Genomic DNA, 18,116 nt, shown 5'->3' with positions numbered 1-18,116 from the left:
CATTCTATCAAGTTTTTCTGCCACCCCTGTCCTCTTCCTTTAATCCATTTTACAGCTACTACTGTCAGTTCTTCCCATGTGCATGTCTGATCATGTCACAGCTTTCACCAGTAACTCTTAGTTCAGAAACCATAGACTAGTGAATAAAGCCTCTAGTCTGTTGTTCAGTGACATTTTTTTCTGTTTTATATAGCTCGAGCTATCCCCATATGTCTGTCCAAGTTCTGAAACTTCAAATGGTACCTCCATTGTAAAGCCACCTCCACAGGCTATGATTTCTTCATTCTATGAATCTCTTTAAAACTTTGCTGGTGTATTTTCATGCTTTGCATTATAGTTCTTGCTCACTTATCTTTTTTATTTCCTTACTGACCCTCTTTCCTACTCTCCTCCACTTACAATCATTGTAAGCTTTTTGATGGTGAGAATTGTTTTATATTTATATTTATATTTTTATATTTATCTTAACACCCTCCTACAATACTGACCACAGTCAGTATTGTATTAAAATAAATATTAATAGTGACTTAATAATTGTTGTAGTAGTCTGTGCTGATAATGAAGAAATAGAAAAAGGTTTTAAAATATGTTATCATGATATTATCTAACTACATCAATTGGCTGATTTTGCAAGTGAAGAATATCATAGAAATAAAACCAAAATTTCAGATAAACAATTTCTTTTGAATTAAAGCCAAAACAATTGTGACAATCCCTTAACAGCTCAGAGATAAGCAATTATCTTTGTACTCAGAGGAGCTAGATTCTTCTGACAGATAAACAGGTTTTTTTTTCTGATTATATACAGTCCTTGAAAGAAAAGAATACACACACACACACATTTTGTTTAGCTTACTTTGCTCCAGTGACTTCTGTAGTAGTGACTTTATCCTCAAGTTTTCTCTCCACTCTAATTTTATGTTCATTTCAAAATTCATGCCACTGACTTTCATTGTGCTTCTACAAAATTCACTATATCCTTTATAGGATTAATCCGTTTCCTAAAATAATTAGAAGCCATAAAAGAGCAAGTACATTGGAAGGTCCAGCTTTACCATTTCATACTATCAGGCTTATTCTCACACAGTACAGTATTAAAAGGGATTTCATTCCTCATAATACATAATTTGCTACTATAAATAGTAAAACTGCTACTTTTGACTTGTTCATTTATTTGGCATTTCATAAAAATTCGTTTGTAAGATCAGAGAAACTGACAAAGATCAAGTCACATCCAGTGTTCACTGTCAGCCACCGAGCATATCATTGACATTCTTGTGTTTGTTATTAACTTAAGATTTAAAACATTTTGCCTGGGACAAGATTTTAAAACCAAAAATCACCAATCATAATTGAAAATTGTCCTGAAAATCTTGCTTCAAACCTAGTGTGATTTTACTCATTTTTTTTGTTGCAATATGTTAGGATGCAAGGGTTATTTAACATAAATATAAACTAATGACTTTGTAGACTTAAGAATGTCATAATAAAGTTGTTGATGTCTAACTGAGGAAACAGACCAAATAGTTTTGAAGGGAAATGTATTTGTAGATCATTATATTCATATTTCCCGTGTGCACTTAAAATTCATGTTGTTTTGCTTTCCTAAATCATTAAAATATTTGTTTGTCAAAACTTTAAGAATACAGAGATTTGAAATCCAATTAATTTGCATGCCTGACTTCTAGAAACTAGACTGCCAGCTTATGCCACTTTGAAGTTCTTTGTAACTTATTCTGAGGTCATAAAATGTTAGAAATAGCATTTTAAAATTGTAATCTCTAAATATATGAAAGGTTTGGGTAAGAAACCTTAGAGGTCATCTAATCTAACTCTAATGTCTTAATGTTTGTGTTTCTTACAGAAGGAAGTATCCTACCAAAAGAATTGTCTTTGAAACTTAAATTTTGCTTTGACACAAGAAAAAGAGATGAAACAAACCAGCTGGATTAGAAAGAACTGGCTCCTTGTAGCTGGATTAACTTTTATAGGTGTCCATCTTGGCACATATTTTATACAAGTAGCTGCAAAACACTCTGCCAAATCTCAATTGGGATCCAAAGAAAAGAATATCAAAGAAATGAAGTAAAAGCATTATTGATTTATGTTGTTCAATCAGCATCGAAAGCATAAACTGTTTAAAATTGCATGGCCAGTGTGCCACATGTTCTGACATATCCTTGATGGGTTAATTGTATAACTTTAAACCATCTGAAAAATACATTATCTGAAAAGATCATTAAGAAAATAAAATTTATCTTTACCACCTATATGTAGCCTTGAAGTAAGATGTCTCGTATTAAAGCTAAAACACCTTCATTATGTACGTGTGAATTGCTGACAAAAGAAATAATTAGTAAATCTCTTTCTGGCTTAAGGCAAATTGTAGCATCTTGCTATGGCCCTTCTGGTAGACTGAAGCAACTGCACAATGGTGTTGGAGGCTCAATTTGTACAACATCATCATCATCATTATTGATTAATAACCTTTCTGTTACCCATCCTATATTAAAGATTTTGACAACCTCTGTGCAAAATCATGTATCACATTTTAGTGACTGTGGCTTATTTACAGCCATCTTCTGCTGTCACTTGATTGAAAATTTTCAGAGATTAAACTTGTCATCTGCTACTGTTGTTAAAGTGAGTAACCATCTTTTGAGTCTCTGCACTGACTATCTCAACTCTGAGACCTGTGGCTGCCGAATCTCTGTAGATTTTAGCAATATGAAGACTCTCCGTTGTTTGGTACAAAGCATAGTAACAAGCAAGCCTGCTTGCCTGCTCAGCAAAAAAGAAGCAGATCATATCAGTACTTTAATTCTGAAAGCATTTTTGCTTACGATTCCAGAAAAGGCTAAAGACTTTGCCATTTTGGGGAAAACTTTAATTATACCTTTAAAAGGTGAAAGAGTTATGGATTCTACTGTATTGCCTGGAATACTCATTGAAATGCCAGAAGTTCAATTAATGACATTTTCTATCAAAAAATTACCATCAAATGCCCTCAAAGTGGCACTTTTTTGTATCACTATGTCTGGTGAGATTTCTGATCCTGGAGAAGGAACACTAGTGGTCACTTATGGAGTTTCTCTTGAAAATGCTGTTGTGGACCAGCTACTTAATTTGGGAAATCAGCTCATTAGTGATCATGTAGATATTGTTGTGTGCCAGAAAGTTATACATCCAGTTTTGAAGCAGTACCTCAATCAGCACCACATTATTACCATAGACAGAGTTGGAATATCTCTGATGGAACCCTTGTGTGAAATGACAGGTAATAATGAGTCAGATTTTTTTCTTTTGAACACATTAAGATTCTCCCCTTTGGGGTATATGCATTGCAGACATATCTTGACATTGTCCATTTGGTAGATAAATATACTATGTATTCTACAGCTAAGGTTTTTTCACATCAGCCTTGCTCAGGCACTAAATGAATAGAAAGTCAATAGCAATGAAGAAAAAATAAAGGAGAGTGTGTCCTCTCCCTCTCTTTCCCCTCTCCCTCCTCTTCCTCTCACTTTCTCCCATTTTGTGTATGTGTTTTATGTATTTTGTGTATGTGTTTTATGTGTATTTACACATATACAGGCATACACACATTTTGTATCCCTAGGACATAGCTCAGTGCTTGGCATGTAGTAGTTCTTAATGCTTTTTGAATGACATTTCAAGTTTTGCTCAACCCCTAAACATAATACTGGAACTTTGAAAACATTTGTACACATAGAGAGCTAATTTTTACCAAATCCATACTGTCAGAGTTAGCCCAGAAGTTGTACAGATTACCAAAAAGTCTAACATGCTTATAATAATTTATAATTTATTGTATAGCCTTACCAGCATTGTTGGAACTAAGTTATATAGTAGGACTCCTTATTTTCACATGCTAATTTCCCAGAATTCCCTTTCTTTTCACTTTTGCATCTTTACACGTCATTGAATGTCTAGGTAGTGGTAACTTGAGATGCTTAAAAGGTGGGCTAGAATGTCCATTGAATTCATTATTTTCCTAAAGTTCTTTCCTTCACCAAATTTCTGTATTTCTGTTGAGAACAATGACATATCAACATTTTAAGTGACCCAGGTTCATATGTTCATTGTCATCATTGACCTTTCTTCACCGCCTATATCCGGTCAGTTACCAAGTCTTACTGATTCCAGGCCCACAATATCCCTTGCGGCTGTCCCTTTCCAGGCATGTAGCCATCACACCAGGCCCACGTCCCATCGCCTTTTACCCAAACAGTTACACAAATTTCCCGAGTATATTGCCACATTCTACTTTCTTCCTCCTATTCATCAATCCAGCCACCAGAATAATTCTAAAGCACGAGTCTGACCATGTCAATCCCCCTACTTAAGAACCTTTAGTGACTCCCTGTTGGCTACAAGATTAGATTTTTAAAAATTAATTAGTTTGGCTTTTAAGACCTTTCACAATCTGGCTTCAGTCTGTCTTTACAGGCTGTAATATTTCTTTAATGCTTTTAAGTTCCAGACAAACTATGTTAGCTTATATGCAAATTCAGCATCTTATCTCCTACCTACTTAGGTTCTCATATTTCCACTCCCACAATTAGAATCAGATTCAGAATAGAATCTCCTCTTATTGGTTCTGCTACTTCTGAAAATTATTAAGGTAAATAAAAAGATATTAGCTTTTCTGACTTTGGCATAATTAAAGTCCCAGGTATGGATAAATAAAATTCCATATTATAATGGCTTTTGGGCCCAGGGTTGTTTCTTGAACTCCTTTCTATTTTTTTTTTCTATTTCTTTTCTGTTCAGGTAGTCTGTAATACACAGAGCATCATTTCTAATTAGGATAAGTTATATTAAAAAAAACCTGAGTCTTCTTGACTCCAGGTTCAGCCCTGTTTGTTTTGCCACTGACATGCCTATATTGAACTTCCATCTATTTTCTTGTGTGCTCTACGTTAAATATTTTAGTACCCCTCCTTTTTTTCTATTTCTTTTTCTTTATTTTTCTTGGCATCCCTATTGACAACCACCTGCCTACCAAACCCCAAGTAAAAACAGAAAGAAAATAAATCAAAATCCTTGTAACAAATTAATCTATAGAGTGACCATGTCCAAAAATGTCTTTTCTTGCCCTAATAGTCCATCACTTCTCTTCGGATGGTGAATAATGTGCTTCTATAGCAATCCTTTAGAGATATTTGTCCTTGCTTTACTCAGTGTTCTTAGGTCTTTTAAAGTTGCTTTTCCTTAATTTGTTGTCATTGTTTAAGTTTCTCTGGTTCTTTCACTTCACTCTTCATAAATTCATATTTCCCAGGATTTTTAATAATTGTTCTTTTTGTAATTTCTTACAATATAATTAATATTCATTATATTCATAACACAATATATTCAGTCATTCTCCAACTGATACATCCTTTTTATTTCCAGTTCTTTGCATTTTTCTTTACTCTTCCCTCATGATCAGGAAGTGTTTTTGCTTCCTTCCTTGTATTATCATCCCTTTTAATCACCTCTTATGCTAAACTAACTAGTTTGAGGACAATACAGGGGCAATACTAGAAATAAAGTAGACCTGTGTCTAATTATGATTGAGAGTGTCAAATGTAAAAAGTACTGAATAACAACACAAAAAATTAAATCATTAATTTAATAGACAAGAAAGAATTATTTGCCCACATAAGTGTCATCTCTACATTAGTTTATTCAGTTAGATCGTTGACTCATTAGAACAAAGGTCAAAATCTGTACCACTGTAGTTTATTGCATAGACAGCAACATCCTACTAGTGCCTTAGGAAAATAATTTCTCAGATGTGTGAAAGCTGGATTGGAAGAAGGAGAAATTTAAAGCATAGAGACCTATTAGGACACTTTTGGCAACATTTCTGGAGATGATAATGAGTAACAGAGGTCCTGTCTAATAGAAAGGAAAGCTGTTGTGGAATTAAAATCAATAAGATGACAATTAATTGTCCACTGGAAAGAAATAATGATGTTTGGGAAAGGGGTGGACATGTGGGGAAAAAGTACAATTTGGACATGCTCCATTTAAGATGAGTATGGTACAACCAGTTTGAAATGTCATATTGGCAGTTTGTAAAACAGAATAGGAGTGAAGGTGCAAGATTAGGGCTGCATGTATAGAAATGGGTGTCATTCATATAGAAATTAAAATTAAACCTGTGGGAGCTGATGAGATCATCTACTGGGAAGAGAGGAGACTAGGACAGTGCCTTGGTGAAAGCATAGAGTAAGGAGGCACATTCACATTATGGGTGACATGGATGATAATTCAGCAAAGAGGCTGAAAACTGGTCAATTAGGACAGGAAAACAAGAAAGCACTACAATAAAAAAAAAAACTCAGAAAAAATGTTTTCAAGAAGAAATGGTGTCAAATAGAAACAAGAATTATAGAGAGGTTATAAGGTTATGAAATTTTCTTCCTAAATATGTATGTTTCATATTTTTCTATATTCAAAATATGGTTAAATCTTTTAAAAGTTTTGGAAACTATACTTATACTTGAGATAAAAAAGAAAATGTTCCTTCTGACATTTAAAGTTTCCCCCAGTCTTATTCCTTTATGACTTTTTAATGTTATTTTCCTATTACATCCCTGTATAAATTGTGTCCCAGCCAAGCTAGACTATTAGCTATTCCTTGAACTTGACCTTTTGTCTTTTGCCACTGTATATACAGGTAGCTCGTTTCCCTGTCCCTAGGAATGTATTCCCTCCTCAGTTTTACCTAAAGAGTTCACCTTAAAGATCAGCTCAAATGCCTTTATCTCAATGAAGTCTTCTATGATTCCCCTTTTATTAACATTTTCTTATTCAGTGTTCTTTGTATTTATTTATTTGTCTGCATGCCGTGCCTTTCCAGGAGAATGTATGCTCCTTGAGTTAGTAACTAATCATTTGTGCTTCTTTGTCTTTTTTGTATGGAGTTCAACTGAAGCTTCCTACTGCCCTGTGAATAACTTTTTTTAAAAAAATTACTAACATGGGGCAGCTGAGTGGCTCAATGGATTGAGAGTCAGGCCTAGAAATGGTAGCTCCTATGTTCAAATCTGAGCTCAGACACTTTTGTGGCTGTGTGACTCTGGGCAAGTCACTTAACCATTGTCTAGTCCCTGCCACTCTTCTGCCTTGGAATCATTACACAATATTGATTCTAAGACAGAAGGTAAGGTGTTTTTTTTTTTTTTAATATATATACATATTATTGTTATGGAATAGGACAAAACTGTCCCCACACAGCTCCATGAACACCATGCTTCAATCAACTGAGCTAATTAGAAGTAAAAGTCATAACCTAAACAAGAAGATGAGAGGATCACAGGATCATATATCTATATCCAGAAAGGACTTCCAGAGATCTAGTAAAAACCTTACCATTTTACAGATGAGGAATTTGAGGCCCAAAGAATGGAAATGATTTGCTCAGGAACTCAGAGAAAGCAAATAGCAGAGCTGACAACTCTTTTGACTCTAAATCCATCCCCTTTCCCCCCTATGCCTCTGCTTTATCCCTATTAAAAATCCATCTCAGTAACATTAGTCAACAAAATCAGATCCCCCAAGAAACTCATCTTGTCAACAATTTGTTAGCCTACTTTCACTATATGTAAGGCCTCTAAATCATAAATCCTATCTACAGCATCCCTAATAAATAGAACAAAATTTCATTCTTTTTAAGTAGTGTATGATTCAGACTTAATTCACAGTAATACTTCTTTTTTCTACCTCCCCCTCAACACAAATGTTTAAAGTGTATAATTGTGTCTTTTATAAAAAACAGCTTCATGTTTGACTAGCATATGAGATAATTTTTTCGATTTAAAATATTTTGTTAAATAGGTACACAACCAATTGGTTCCCTGAATTTAATCTCATCTACAAGTTATGGATATGTGAAGGATTTGTGCTCCACAAACTTTGGTTCAAAACCTTATTTTCACTTAATTCCTAATGATTCCACTGTCTGCACTTTGCTTCTCTGTAACAGAAATGAGACTGCCTGGAATGAACTGAAGGTGGGTAAAGAACCATGAATTCCCCATCTAAGCACAGAATTTAAATAGGGAAATGGGATTGCTACCATGATGCTTTTATCCTGAGATAATCTTTTCTCTCTTCACTATGTTACCAATTCTTAACAAAGAAGAGTGGAGATGAGATAGGCAAAATTACTCCAAACAAGTCAGTTCAATTGTATCATTGTTTTGCATAAGGTTTTTTTTTTTTCTTTTTAACCCTTGTATTTCCGTGTATTGTCTCATAGGTGGAAGAGTGGTAAGGGTGGGCAATGGGGGTCAAGTGACTTGCCCAGGGTCACACAGCTGGGAAGTGGCTGAGGCTGGGTTTGAACCTAGGACCTCTAGGCCTGACTCTCACTCCACTGAGGTACCCAGCTGCCCTTGCATAAGGTTTTAATTTTCTTTATTACCACAAGATTCCTGAGAATCAATCTAATAAAGTAGAGCATTAACCTTAAAGCTAGAAAATTCTAAATTCAAGTTCTGCCTCTGATAAGTACTGACCATGTGTCACAATCTCTAAAATTGATAGATTGTAGTGAATATGCTGATCTGCGTAGCTAGAGTTTCTTAATCCAGGAATTCCCTATGCCAGTGAAATCTCAGATCCAGTCTTCATTCCTGTCCCCACTTCAGAGTTGTAGTTATATCCTCTCAAAAGAAATCTGAACTATAATTTCTGTACAGTACAGTTGTCCAGAAGAGTCCAGTCCAGTTATAGAAGTATCATTAGTACTTTGGTTTCTAGACTTTTTGAGACCATCCTGTTTGAAGCCTCTTTGTACATAATAATAACTAACATTTAAAAAACTATTTTAAAGATTACAATAGCCTTTTGAAGTAGGTTGTAGAAGTATTATCCTCACTAATAGATCAGTGACTCCTAAAGTGGGCGCTTTAATTTTTTTTTAATTAATATTTTTTCTGGAAAGGGGGCAGTAGACCAAAAAAGTTTGGGAACCACTGATATAGATGAAGAAACTGAGGCTCAGAACCTGTGAGTGACTTGTCATTACTAACACAGCTATTCAGTGTGAAGAGCCAGGATTCACTCACAGACCTCTTGACTCCAAGAACAGGTCACTTTCTACTGTGCCATGTTACTTATCATGAAAGAGATTAGTATTCTAGTTCTCTAAAGCAAACTTGCACATATTAGCAGAATCTGTTATTTGTTGGCCAAAACCATTTTAGTTAGCATTTAAGCCATGCCAATACTTACTTGTCCCTTGAAAATTGCAGTTAGATTATTAAGTTTGTCATGTGTTCTTTGAAACTTTACCTTTTTTTTTTTCTTTTGGGAGTGAAACAACTTCTGACATTGGTGGATGCTTTTCTCTTTTTCAGCTTGCATGTCAAACAGCACAGCACGTCTTAAAGCTAACAATAAGAGAACCTTTGGCTTTGCTTGGAGGTGGCTGTACTGAAACTCACTTGGCCTCCTTTTTAAGTCACAAGGTAGGTAACCCTTATCTCATCTTGTTAGATTAGCTATATTTATACTGGCTTTACATTTTTATGCATTGTGAGTTTAATTTCATCCCCTTCAAAGGTAAATTTCTCAATCAGCTGAAGAATTATACCACAAAGTCTTAATTAACCAAATCACTTGAATAGGTTGTACATACAATAAACCCCTTTACACAACATTCTAATGTAGTATTGTAGGAGTAGTATTGTATTGGGAGTTTTAAGACCTTACTTTGAATTCTACCTTTTGCTTGCTCAACTCTTGTGCCTTTGAATAAATCTATGAGACTTTCTGAATCCCAGTTTTCTCATTGAAATGATTAGATTAGAGCATAAGATTTTAGTTTTAAATCATAGCATTAAAAATGTGTAATGCTCTTGGAGGTTATAAGTCCAAATCCTTCATTTTACAAGTGAAAAACCTTAAGCCTAAGAGTTTAAATAACTTGTCCAGGTTGACAAATCAGAATTTGAACCCAAGTCTTTCTTACTCTTTTACAGTGCTTTATTGACTATATCATGCTGCCTCAACAAATAACACCAGGGAAACAAGGAAAATATACTATGGAGTATTGCAAACATGTCACAAATTATTTTTTAAGTGATTATTAAGTCTCTGCTTCATGCATGTAACACATTTAATGCTGATGACATCAAATTCATAGATCATAAATTTGTAATTAAAGAAACCTCAGAGATCATGAAGTCCAGACTTCTTAAGTTACAGATGAAAAAGTGAATCTAAGAAAGGCAGTTTCATTTGATAAAGGTCACAAGCCCTGGGTTCTGACAGCATTTCTAGTATATTTTCCATCATTCCATATTGACCTCCCTGGATAGCTCTATGTGTCACACTGCACACATTCATTGGGTCTCCACAGTTCTTGTATGCCCCTTTCCCCTAGTTAACGCTTAAGAACCACCTCTGAGGGATTCTAGTTGCAATTTTCAGTGAATTAAGAATCAGTTAATTTTGCCCTAGAGACCAAGATGGTAAAAAGGAGAATATGTACCCCTTCAGTGTTAGAGGAAATGCTTATTCACTTGTTCTTGCAAATATATGAATCGTTGAAGGAAATTTCCTTTTGAAAATCTAATAGATATTAAGTGATTAAATTGAATTACAGAACTAGTAACTGACCTACCCAAATGGGAGGACACAGCTGATGGCGGTGCTTAAGTGCCTAGCAATAGGGAAAATATTTACTGTCCTTCCCCAGCTCCCTAGATTTGTCCCTGGGAACCCTGAAATACTGCTTTTTTACTCCTGGAGAAAACCAGAAGACCCTGACTACTCTGGGCCAGTTCCATCAGTGAAATGTACAGCAGAATACACAAACTCTTTGGCCTTTCAGCTATGGCAGTGTGTGTGAAGGAATATTGGAGTTGTTGTTGAGACCCAAAATGTCAAAGAACTACTAATTAGGTTTTGTTAGCACTTGGCCAAGAAACCCCAAATTACAAAATTAATCATAAGATCCTATTTAAAAACTGTTATTTAATTTTTTTACTCCGTTTATACAAAAGAATCAGCAAGTATAATGAGCATATATGCAAATATAAACGGAAGAACTGTAAAGCGAATAAATATTACAAAGCACAAAATACTTAAATTCATGGTTATTTTGGAGGGGAGGAACTAGGAGCTAAAGGGAGCATGAAAAGCTTCCTGCAGAAGTTGATGCTTGAGCTGCATCTTGAAAGGTACTCTAAGGTGAAAGGTGGTGCAAGAGGAGTTCCTCTGAGGGGTGGAGGAGAGTTCCTGCAAAAGCAGAGACATAGAAGATGGAATGAAGAGGAATGTACAGCAAGTTTGGAAAGGTAGGGTGGAGTCAGGCTCTGATAGACTTTAAAGTCTAAACTGAGTAATTTGTACTTTAACCTAGCTGTACTAAGAAGCCACTGGAGTTGAGTGAGCAGAGGAGTGTTAAAATTAAATTAATAACTCCTGGTTCTTAATTTCCATAGAGTTTATTAATGATCACTTGACTAAAGAAAAACAGATAGATATAGGTTAAAACTTAATCTAATCTAAGTCTGACTGCATGTTGCTCCACCCGCATGGCTCTCAGCCATCCACTGGCACTGTCCAGGGAATTGAGAGAACTTACACACTGTGGCAGCCCCTTCCTTTATCCTTCCCCACTCATCACTTGTGCGTTCATGAAACGTCCAGTTATGCAGTGCAGGCATACAAATGGGATGTGGGAAGTAAGTCTGCAACTCTGAAGAGGCAGGGGATTTCTTTTTACAAAGGAGTATAGTCCGATCTGCATTTAATCAAAGTCATTTTGGCATTCGTGAGAAGGATAAACTGGAGTAAGTGAGAGAAAAAGGGCAAGTGCTCAGTAGAGGAAGTTTGGGGCATTTGGCTAACCATATCTAGCATCAGTTTATCCAAGTACCACAACCAGCAGAGTAGCCTTTCAGGATTTCTCATCTCCCACACTAATGTTGGCTTCACTAGATGTTGAGTTCTAAATACTATGAACCAGAATTCTTTAGCTAGTAATTCTACACACCTACAATACAGTTAAATTTAACAAACATTTATTTTTAGAGCTTTTGCTGTGTTCAAAAATACATGCTTAGTGAGACATCACAAAATTCTGAAACACTTTGAATTTCAGTATGTTTTTCTGTGATTTTATGATTTTTTATATATTGGTAATATAAATGATACATTAACCAAAATGTTTAAATTAACCATAAAACTCAAACATTGACAATGTTGTGAATTATATGATTTTCTTTTTTAAGGGATATCTTATTATTTTTTTGAAAATGGAAACCAGGAGAGTTCAGATGTTTTCCTCTAAATTTGCTTTTCAATCTTATAGTCAGCCACAATGTTTCTTGAGGGACTGCTGTGTGCATAGATGTTTCAGAGGGAAAGGAAAAAATTGAAGTCATGAATCTTTAAGTTTGCAATCCAATGGAAACAAACTTATAAAAAAAACTTTAAGAATATATGACTAGAATGAATAACCTAAGTATAAATGACCATACTAATTAGATTCTGACATATGTGGAATAATATTCAAATGAGATTAGAATTAGTTAGTGGTAGTTTTTTGGAGGCAACTAAGTGGCCTAGAGTCACAAGAACTTGAGTTCAAATCCAGCCTCAGACAGTGGATGAGTGACCCTGGACAAGTCACTTAACCTCTGTTTGCCTTAATTCACTGGAGAAGGAAATAGCAAACCACTCCAGGATCTTTGCTAAGAAAATCTCATGGGCATTATGGTCCACAGGGTCATGAAGAATCAGACAGAGCTAAACAACTAGCTTTTTGGAGAAAGCATATTGTGCCACATTTTGATATTAGGAAGAGATCTTCAGGTAAAAGTTAGATGCCTGTGTATTGGGCATGTTTTCCTTTGTTTGGGGATGAAGACCAAATGGCCTCTGAGATCCCTTTCAACTCAAAAATTCTGTGTTTCTGTGATTGGGGAGCACAATTTGTTCTTCAACTGAAAATGATCTTTTCCTCATATTTCTCCCAGCATTTTTCCTAAATTTCTTCTCTACTTTTTTTATATTCCCACTAAAATATGGGCTGCCTGAGGATAAGGAGTGTTTGATTTTCTGTTTCTATCCCCAGGATTAGCTCTACATATAGTAGACACTCAATAAATCCATACATTCATTCATTCCTATCTATCTTTGTACCCTTGGAGCTTAACATATATATATAATTTTTTTTTAAATTCATGATTTTATCACTGTGGATACTTTTTTCCACCAGGGTAGATGCAACCATACCTTTTTGTCTTGTGTAATTATTGTTCATAAATCCTTAAGTTCTCCAAAGAGCATCTACTCAGTGCCTTTCTCTAAGTCTTTTTACTTTTTATGACTACCATAGCCACAATTGGGCTATCCATCTGTTACCCTTTTTCTCAATATATAACCAGTTTACCTCCCTTTTCCTAATCATGTGTATCCTTCATACATTTTATCAGCAACTTGCTTGTGAAAAATAGCAGATTATGTTGGTACAGCCTCCATATGCTATGTCTGCCTTTTTTCATTTCCTTTTGGATCTCCTGCCACTTGATTTAAGGTCATTGCCATCTAGGAACTGGAGCCACATAACATCAGCAGAAAAATATTAATATTCAAATGTTTTTATATCAGAGGATAGTTTGAGATAATTGAGAATTCTATATAGTTTCCCACATTTGGTCTATCATATTCTTTTCCTTTTATTTAATTCTGGAACCCACTAATTTTTCCTTCTGCATATTCATCCCATATTTACACAGGGATGGACTGATTCAACTAATGGCATGTCATACTTCAGGCAACATGTATTTTCATCCACTTGCTTTTTTTTCACTCTCTTGAGTTGCTAGGCTGGTGTCTTATGAGTGACTAAATCTCTTCAAAGTTTTTTAAAAATAATTTTATTAAGAATTTAATGAATATCAACATATATTTTAATATACAAAGGAAAAAGGGAATTACATATGAGACTATGTATCCATTTGTTATGTACAGTTTATTCTTTTTTGCCATGATGTATAACATTGCTTTTTGTTTTTATTTTCATTTTGTATAATTAAAATATAACATGATAGTAACATGTGGCCCTGTTTTTCTTTTTCTCTTTCTAATCTTACTACTCTCTTTATTTCCTTTTAATTCTGCATCGACATACTTTTCTTATTTTCTTCCTTTTTTGGTATCACTATCACTTCCTTCTCTATTGGCCCTCCTCCAAAAATAAGAAAAAGAAAAAGAAAAGTATCTTCAAACTCCCTACCTATAATAAATAAACAGTCATACAAAGCAAAACACACACTGACTGTGAACATTTGTGACTATAAATATCAATGAAAAGACTATGTGGTTTTCATGTTCAGGGCACTAGAACAGTAAACTCAGAGGTACCTGATATTCTCTGTATTAATAAATCAGTTGTATTACTATAAAGATATAGTCTGTTAAAACATTAATGTGTGAAGACTTGCCTATTTATTTACACATTTTCAAGTATACCTTTGAAATGTATACAGACTATACTTATAAAGATTATTAAATCTTCGTTATCACTATTTTGGGTTGTAAAAATCTTTCATGATCTTTTTGATTCTTATAGGAGTCTTTCCTTGAAAATTGATCCCTGAATTTTTTTTAATTGGCACCTGTTCCATATTTCTTTATGCTTGTCAAAAAAAAGTTTAAGAACTAAAATGAAAATTAAGTAGAAATAGGGATAGAGACTGTGCCTGTGATTTCATTGCTATTAGAAACTTCCAGGTAGGGAACACTTCATGCCAATGCAAGTCAGCACTTTCTCTAGAATTTGTAGTCTAAGAGTTGCCTCAGGCACTAAGGGGTTAAGTGACTGGTCCAGGGTCACTTACCCATTATTTGTCAGAGGTAAGATTTGAGCTGAGGCATTCCCGTTTTCAAGAATGGCTATTCCCTATATCACACATAAATATGCCTCTCAATTTTTGCCTTAAAACTATCAAATTGTGAGGGTTCAATTTTGGGTAAATCATTGCACTTATTTAAAAGAATCAATGTAAAATATTCATATTATCCTTTGGGGATTTTATTAAGTCTCAAAAACATATTATTATGAAATACTGTCCTTTTTTCTGTGAAGATACCACTGCTGGTAAGGGCAAATTAGTTTGATTTTTGTCACAATGATAGTGATTGATTATTCATCATTTATGGACGATATGGGTTCCATTACCATGGAACAAAACCATTATGGCCTGACCCATATAGCTCTATCAATAATATGCTCCAGCCAGTTGGGTTAATTGATAGTAAAAATGAGGTTTTCAACAGAAATATTTGACAAGTTTTTGAGAAAGCTATGAGTCTGGCTAGTCTTTTTAAAGTTATTTAACTGCATGTATCTATTTGTAATGACTTTTATTTCTTTTCCAGGTTATCAGTGTTCCAGAATGCATTCTTAAAGCCAATGACTGTACTCAACCAGAATATAAAATAGTTGCTAATGCGTTTTGCAATGCTTTACAGGCTGTTGCTTGCTCTCTAGAGCATGATAAGGGTAAACTTCTTGCCGATAGGAAGTATGGACACTTTTGGTCAGTTCAACCAGATTTTCCCCCTGATGTGAAATGGCAAGATTTGGTTTCAAAATGTGGTTGTGGACTCCACAGTAACCAGGAAGAACTAAACTGGTGCCTCTTACAAAGTATTCATTTTGCTCCACAAAACTATCCTCTTCAGCAATCCACAAACTCCCTCAAAGATCATCTGACTTTGGACTGTTTTACTGCAAAACTTCATGGCTTACAAGTTGCTGTGGAAACAGCCAGTTTGATTTTGGATCTTTCATGTGTCATAGAAGATGAGAACTGATCTAGATTTTAAATTCATTATTTTTAAGAGTATGTTTATGTAAAAAAGTCCTAAATTTCAAGGTAGAAAAAAGAATGAACATATTAAGTCATTCTCAAAAAGAAAATTTCATGAACTAATTTGGCCATTTAAAGTGAGCAAATTTTCATTTAAATGGAGGCATTAACAAAACAGTAAACCTATAAAATATTGTTAATGTAATTTGGATAATTATGTAAATTTCATGGATTCTGTACATTTTACTTTACCCTGAATATTTCCTTATTTAGATTGATCTTTCAATAAATATGAAATAAAGAAGTATTAGTGTGTTCTCATTCCAGTTGACAGTTTTACAGATATTCATTTTGTATTACTAATTCTGTACAATATTAAAATCCACCCCAAGCAACAACATTCTTCTCTAATCTAAAAAATATGAAACCTATACACACTAGTCTGTTTTTCAAATATCAGTTAGCTGAGAATAAATACATGGATGTGATGGCTTTAATACAAGACCAGATTTGACTACATAGCTATTTCATATCACTATTTTCACTTCATGGAAAATCTGTAATAATGAGCAGATGTTGGAAAGAATATTTGTGTGTAGTCACTGAAAGATTAGACTCAGGTGAAACAATTTTTAAGAAAAACTTTATTTTATTCCAGTAACAAATTTACACACAAGCTTTCCAAAGTTAAATGATTCATGTTGTCATTCTCCTCTCTTCCCCCTCCTGAAGAAAAAGCAAGCAATTTCACTGGGTTATACATGTATTATCACTCAAAACATATTTCCATATTATTCATTTTAATAAGAGAATAATCTTATAAAACCAAAACCCTATATCATATCCAAAATAAGTGATAAATCATATGTTTTCATCTGCATTTCTGTTCCAACAGTTCTTTCTCTAGAAGTGGATAGCATTCTTTTTCATAAGTCCCTCAGGATTTCCCTGGATTATTATATTGCTGTTAGTAGCACAGTCTATCACATTTGATCATCCCACAACATTTCAGTTACTTTGTATAACTTTCTGGTTCTACTTATTTCACTCTGAATCAGTTCATCTAGGTCTTTCCAGTGAAACAATTTTTTAAAAAACACTTTAGAATTTCGAGTGGCAATAGTATCCAAGACAATGACAGAAACAATAGAAGAAAACTGAGAAGGGCCCTTCCTATGGGATTTGAGAAAGGACCATAAAAATGTCAAAAATTACAATGCATATATGAAAAAATTGGGGAATGTTTATTTTAATATAAAGAAACTTTGATTACATAGTCTCTACTCCAAACAGAAATGCCGATATTTGGGAATTATCACAAAACGAGTTCAAGGTAGAGGAACACTAAATTTACTGAATTGCTAGAAGAAATGGTCAGTTTTCATTGCTATATTAAAAAATAGGGAAATATTTTATAATCTTGGTCAAGTGTTTTATGTCCACAAAAATTTAAAGATCAAAATCCTGTTTGTGAATAAATGGGATTGAATTTTTAAATGCTTCCTTCCTAGACTCTCATAACGTAAAAAAAAAATATATATATAATAATAAAATTGGTTTTAGGCCATAAGCAAAGTAAAGGGAGAAAAAAGTCCTCAGAAAGTCCAGTTTTTTATCTCCCTGAATTGCCACTGTGGTTATTGAAAAATTAGCTAAGCCAGGAGGTTTCACAAAATATTTCTCTAAAGTTTTACCCCTTTTACTATCAAAAGTTAGAAGAGAAAAAAGATGGAAAATAGTTTTCTAAAAAGTAATTCTTTGAGGATCTTTGTCACAAGTGAAAAAATTCCCACAAAGGACCATTTTAATACTGACAATTTATCTTTGTATCTTTTCTGTCCTTCCAATGAAGATGAACTTCAAACTAAACAAAGGAGCAATGTTCTTTCTCCAATAAATTTTGTATTTCTCATACAACCTGTGTAGGCAAGGAATTTTAGGTTCATTTTAGATTTTATTACTTTTATTTTTTAAAATTGGAATTACCATGTTACAGTCCCCTCTACCTGATATTCCATTGCCAATAGCATGGTGAAGGAAATTACCAGTGGTAAATAATGATTATCTTCCTTAAAACCAAGTTTGTAAATCGTGGTGAAATTAAGGACTGGATATTGGATGAGGAAAGATCAAATTTGAAGTCAAGAAATCTTGACTTCTACAAGTAAAGAATAAGAGAATAAAAGACAAAAATCAAGAAGTTAACAGCATATGATTGAACCATATATTAAGGAGGTTCTTATAGCTTTAGAGGAGGCAGTGTTCCAA

General features: G+C 34.1%; 1 protein-coding gene across 1 annotated transcript; it reads left to right on the top strand.

The window, feature by feature from the left end:
- Positions 1 to 2,280: 2,280 nt before the first annotated feature.
- LOC123234753 (McKusick-Kaufman/Bardet-Biedl syndromes putative chaperonin-like) lies at positions 2,281 to 16,133 on the top strand. The gene is made up of 4 exons (XM_044660716.1): positions 2,281 to 3,277; positions 7,852 to 8,027; positions 9,378 to 9,488; positions 15,415 to 16,133. The coding sequence occupies exons 1-4, from the start codon at positions 2,290 to 2,292 to the stop codon at positions 15,850 to 15,852; spliced, it is 1,713 nt and encodes a 570-aa protein (XP_044516651.1). The 5' UTR covers positions 2,281 to 2,289; the 3' UTR covers positions 15,853 to 16,133.
- Positions 16,134 to 18,116: the final 1,983 nt, after the last annotated feature.

The sequence above is a fragment of the Gracilinanus agilis genome, chromosome 2 (genome assembly GCF_016433145.1).
Source record: "Gracilinanus agilis isolate LMUSP501 chromosome 2, AgileGrace, whole genome shotgun sequence".
In the NCBI taxonomy this organism is placed as follows: domain Eukaryota; kingdom Metazoa; phylum Chordata; class Mammalia; order Didelphimorphia; family Didelphidae; genus Gracilinanus; species Gracilinanus agilis.
Note: the sequence above shows the minus strand (reverse complement) of the source record. Positions and strands in the feature narration are given on the sequence as shown.